At 31.4% G+C, this 5,367-nt stretch overlaps 1 protein-coding gene across 2 annotated transcripts; it reads right to left on the bottom strand.

Moving 5' to 3' along the window:
* Positions 1-1,190: 1,190 nt before the first annotated feature.
* LOC112520846 (probable serine/threonine-protein kinase PBL3) lies at positions 1,191-3,171 on the bottom strand. 2 transcript variants are annotated; one of them, XM_025129462.1, is made up of 6 exons: positions 3,105-3,171; positions 2,672-2,997; positions 2,415-2,550; positions 2,127-2,263; positions 1,922-2,045; positions 1,191-1,695 (listed from the first exon to the last, which is right to left on the bottom strand). In XM_025129462.1, the coding sequence occupies exons 1-6, from the start codon at positions 3,163-3,165 to the stop codon at positions 1,358-1,360; spliced, it is 1,122 nt and encodes a 373-aa protein (XP_024985230.1). In that variant the 5' UTR covers positions 3,166-3,171; the 3' UTR covers positions 1,191-1,357. The 2 variants fall into 2 exon arrangements, with proteins under 2 accessions (XP_024985230.1, XP_024985229.1); XM_025129461.1 differs by having other exon boundaries at positions 2,672-2,994; positions 3,105-3,165.
* Positions 3,172-5,367: the final 2,196 nt, after the last annotated feature.

Raw genomic sequence — 5,367 nt, 5'->3', positions numbered from 1 at the left:
AAAAATTGAATTAAAAAATTACACAAAAAGTGAGGAATTTCAAATAGTTAATTTGATACTAATATCGATATTTTTGTCAAATTTTTATGATATCTTCAAACATACATTTTATTCAAAAATAAAAATATTACTGTTTTCTCAAAATCACATAAAACCACATTATAACATCGACTGAGATAAAGAATAAAATAAAATATTAAAATCATGATATATCTCACTACATTGCGCGAGTACGCTTCTAGTCTCTAATTAAACATTCCTTAAAATTAAAATAAAATTCATTCAACTTTAAATATTCAATAGTTTCTCCCCATTATATTATTAAAAAATTCAATATATTTAATAAAAAATATTGTTTTAAATTTTTAAATATTTAATTTCAAAAATTCTTATTAATAAAGTTAGTAAAAAATGTTTTTTCTCTCCTAAACAATCATCTCTTCAGTTTTATTTAAATCTGAAAACAATTAATTAATACGATAAATACAACAAATAAATTTACACACCTTCTTCACATTTGAATTTAAGATTTAGGGTTTTTTTCTACTTTTACTGTAATCAACGGTGTTTTTGAAAATTTGTTATAACAAAAAAGTAGCCCGAAATTTTAAATTTTTTGTTTTCTTTGTTTTGAGGAATCTGTTAAGAATATTCTCACGTTTGCTGTATTCTCGAGTTTTTTCTTATTTTCATTTCCTTTTCTTTGTTTTCTTTTTCATTTGTTTTCTTTTCTATCCCTCTAATACTCGAGAAAATGGCAAATACTTGACTCAACTTACGAATTCAAAATCAACCTAAATATAAGAGCATAAATTACACAGGAAAAAATTTTCAAATAATTTCTTCTATTTTAAATGATTAAACTAATTTTTTAAATAAAAAATTATTAAACTTTTTTCTACATTCTTTTAACCCAAAAAAAGTTACATGTAACTTATTAGAAATATTTTTAAGTATAAAAAAACGAAATCAGCTTGACCGTTCCCCAGACCCTTTGCACACGACGATATCGCACAAAGTTTGATGGTCGAAGCCATATCGGTCCTTGTTTTGCACCCATAAACTCACCATAGTTCCATTTCCAACTAGTGGGACGATGATTTATACGCTCGATAGACATTATTCATTTTAATAGCAACATTTTGACGATCAATTTCTCATTTACCGAACTTTGTTTCACGTACGTAATATATCAACACGTAGCTTTTATATACGACTACATAAACCCATAACACCTTCCAGACTGTCATTACGTAAACTATGGACGGGGAAGCGACCATGATGATACCAATCTTTTGTAATTGAAATCACGAGGACAAAATTGTACAATCAAAACGACTTAGGCGTCAAGGGGTTGCTACGATGAAATCTGCGGAACATTTTTGGGTGTATTCGTGATTTGTTCTAAGGATTCAACAACCTCGGTCATCGCGGGTCTATGCTTGGGATCGTTATTGAGACACTTTAACGCGAGTTCAGCCACGGCTTGTGCACCTTTCTTTGAATATCGACCACCTAACCGTGTATCCATAATTCTAAAAACCCCTCTTTTGTCGATTAGAAACGGTTTCACCCATTCCACCAATGTCTCTTCGACTCCACCGGCTCTCTCATCGGCAATTGCTCGTCTTCCCGACAACAATTCCAATAAAACCACTCCGAAACTGTACACATCGTTCTTTCTAGTCAAGTGCCCTGCATCCAACATGTGGTTCAATAAGTCAAGGTCAAATTAACAATTTTTTCATCATCGAATTCAGTATATATCTTTAATTAAAGCAGTAATTTTGCTAATCAGATCAAAATCCAAAGCAAAATACACGATTTAACATTAACATTTGTTAAATATTTAACAAACTGATATCGAACTTGAAGTTCAAATTCAACCAATTTGACCTAAAAAGTCAAACTACCTTTTTACCTGTGGCTACATATTCTGGAGCTGCATAACCACTGGTTCCCACAACTCTGGTAGAAACATGTGTGTTATCTCCAACAGGACCATTTCTTGCCAACCCGAAATCCGAAAGCCTTGCAGTAAACTCCTATAAATTTCCGACAAAATAAGATCAGCAATCGTGTTCTTAAATTGATCATCATAAGATCTTATATCGACATAGACATACTGAATCAAGCAGGATGTTGGAAGCCTTCAAATCGCGGTAAATAATACTGGGTTCTTTACTATGCAAGAAAGATAATCCATGAGCTACATCAATGGCAATGCTCATCCTTGTGGCCCAAGCCATTGGTTCAACTCCTTCTGCAAGAAAACAGATGATCATGTTCAATGAAAACCAAGAATTAACTAAACCAGGTCGCTCGCTACAACAAAATCGGCTTTATAGAACGACAAATATGTATAAAGGTCATAATTGGCTGCTTTATAGTACTTAAGATTTATAGAAGCTCACTTCTAAAAAGGTGATTCTCCAGACACCCTTTTGGCATGAACTCGTAAACTAGAAGTCGATTGTGAGACTCCTCGCAATACCCAATTAGTCTAACAAGATTTTTGTGACGAAGCTTCCCCAAGTAATCAACTTCAGTCTGCAAATTACAAGAACTAATTATATTAGATCCCAGTTTTGTATATATGTATATATATATATGTCAGTCGTTCTTTAGGATAGCAGGGGGGGGGGGGGGGGGGGTTGGAAGGATGACTTACAAGCCATTCTTTGTGGCCTTGATGGCTTTCGGATTTAAGTACTTTGACTGCAACAACCAGTCCGGTGCCGGGTCTCACCGGAGCAAAGGTGGTCTCATCAATCCAACCTTTGAACACCTGACCGAAACCTCCCTCGCCGAGAAGACTATCTGGCCGGAAATTCTTGGTGGCGGCCTTAAGCTCGTTCAACGTGAAGGCCTTAAGGTTGATTGGAATGGCAAAACTCTCATCTCCTGATGCTTTCGATACTTTCTTGAAAATCGCCATTCCTGATCGATCTTTTGCAGGGTGTGAGTTGTTTCTTCTGTTACGATTACCGACGTCTTCTACAACAACAACAAAATTTCAAGAAAATCAGAAACCCAATGCCTGATCATTCATAAATGAATAAAGCTTTGGTTTGTATGTAATCAAAATGAATAAGAAATCATACCCATGAATTGAGAAGACGAAACATGAGCAACATTGGCAGGTTTTCCAGAACACATACCCATTTGAGAGTTGGGGGTTTTTGCGATAGGAAAAGAAAGAATAACAATTTGGGGTTATAATCGGTGGCGGTTTTAAGGAGTACTTTTTTGAATTTTATGATATGTTTGACCGATAATTTTTAGTCAAACATTATGAATTTTCTTCCAAATTTATTAAAATATTATTATATTTCCTCTCCGAATAATTTTTGGGTGCAATTATTTGCACTTTGCATTTACTAAACTAATTTTGTGCATAGTTTTCATATTTATTATATATTTTCATCATTTATTTGTAGTTTTTATAACAGAATTAAAAATGTAACGTACAAACTCTGTGTCTTTTGATTGAAGTTTACATATTTGATTCTTCAAAATTATTTAAAAAATGTGCAAGTTTTCGTGTTCTTTTGATGTCATATTTTCTTATATTAAGTACGTCACGGAAAACCATGTAATACTAATTTATAGAAAATATGGTTATTTAGTTATTATCGTTTATTCGTTTTATTTTGAATTTGCTTGAAGATATGTATTTGTCACTGTAATCCACCATTGTCACACCACGGTCGTTATATCCGTCCTTCCGTTCTCATCATCACCACTCATCAATCATTAAAAATATAATAGGTCAAAAAGAGATAACGAGGATGTCTAATTGGTATCATCTACATTAAATTCGATTGAAATTATACCAAAAGTAAAATGAAAGTACCCTTTATTTCTCCGTTATAATTTAAAATATATTAAATATAATTATGAACTTTAAAAGCTTGATGAAAAAATAACCTTCACGTCTAGAATTTTGAATTTCCTGCCAAAACAAATATTTTTCTATGTTTTTGGTATTTTTGTTATTTTAATTCTATTTTGTGTAAATAACACTAATTTAAAAAATCGAATTACCCGTTTTGACATTTTTTTAGCTACTTTCGTAATATTTCCAGAAGTAGAAAAACGACTCAATTACGGTTTTGGTCCTAATAGATTAATGAGGACAACGAACTTGGTCTCTAAAATTCATTTATTGCAAAAAAAATCCTTAAATTTGGATGTTATTTTTATTTTGGTGCTTGATACTAATGACTGTCCATTTCTCAGTTAAATTCACTGGCAAAATGACTATTTTACTCTAGGGATGGCAAAAAAACGAAACTGATGGTGAAAATCGAAGCCGGAATTTTCGGGTCGGGTTCGGGAACATCTTATTGGAGACGGGGTGGGGATCGAGGACATACTCAGGGATTTTATCAGGGACGGGGGCGGGGCAGGAATGGTGATCGCCGGCCCGATATGTGTATATATATATTGATTTTAATTTGTATACATACATTATATATATATATATATATATATCATTAGAAGAAAATACTAATATTAAAATTTAAAAGACTTTTATCTAATTTACCTCAACATCTCAAATAAAGCTCGCAAAAAAATCTAGTTTATTTTGTCTAATAGTGAAACCGTGATGTTAGTTGTTTGATGTTCGAATTTCTGTTTATTTATATAGTAATATAAGACGTTGTTTGTAATTAATTTGATTATATTTCGAGACATTTAACTTTACATTTTTTAAAAATTGTAATTTACTTTTAGTTGTGAAAATTAACGTATTGTAATTTTTTCAAATCGGTTTAGGTTTCGTGTTCGGGCATAACCAATAGTGAATGGGGAACCAACGGGAAGAAAATGGATTTTTACTCTTAACAAAAATATAAACGGTCGTTACAGAAAAAGACCAAATCCGTAATAAATGGAAATGTTAAGAATTCATCCGTAATAAATAAAAGTAGAGGAACCAATTTAGTAATTTCTAACAAACTCTCTAGAAAGAAATTAAAAACTAATTAAGACTAATAATGGAAGAGGTTGGGGTTTTCTTCCAAAAGTTTGTTGCAGTCTTCGGCCGAGTTTCACGGGTGTTTTTAAAACAACATTTCTTCAAACATTAATATTAACAAGGAGGGTATTCATACAATACAGCAAGATACATTTTAATTTTAATATTTTATTTTATTTTTTATCTCAGTCGATGTTATAATATGGTCTTATGTGATTTTGAAAAAACGATGATATTTTTTATTTTGGATAAAATATAATTTTGAATATATCATAAAAAAATTGACAAAAATATATTGATATTAGTATCAAATTAACTATTTAAAATTTCACATATTTTGTGTAATTTTTTAATTCAATTTTTTATTATAATTTAATTTAGAT

This window comes from Cynara cardunculus (assembly GCF_001531365.2).
Source record: "Cynara cardunculus var. scolymus isolate 2C chromosome LG 11, CcrdV1, whole genome shotgun sequence".
Classification (NCBI taxonomy): domain Eukaryota; kingdom Viridiplantae; phylum Streptophyta; class Magnoliopsida; order Asterales; family Asteraceae; genus Cynara; species Cynara cardunculus.
This window is presented reverse-complemented; position numbering and strand designations above follow the sequence as displayed.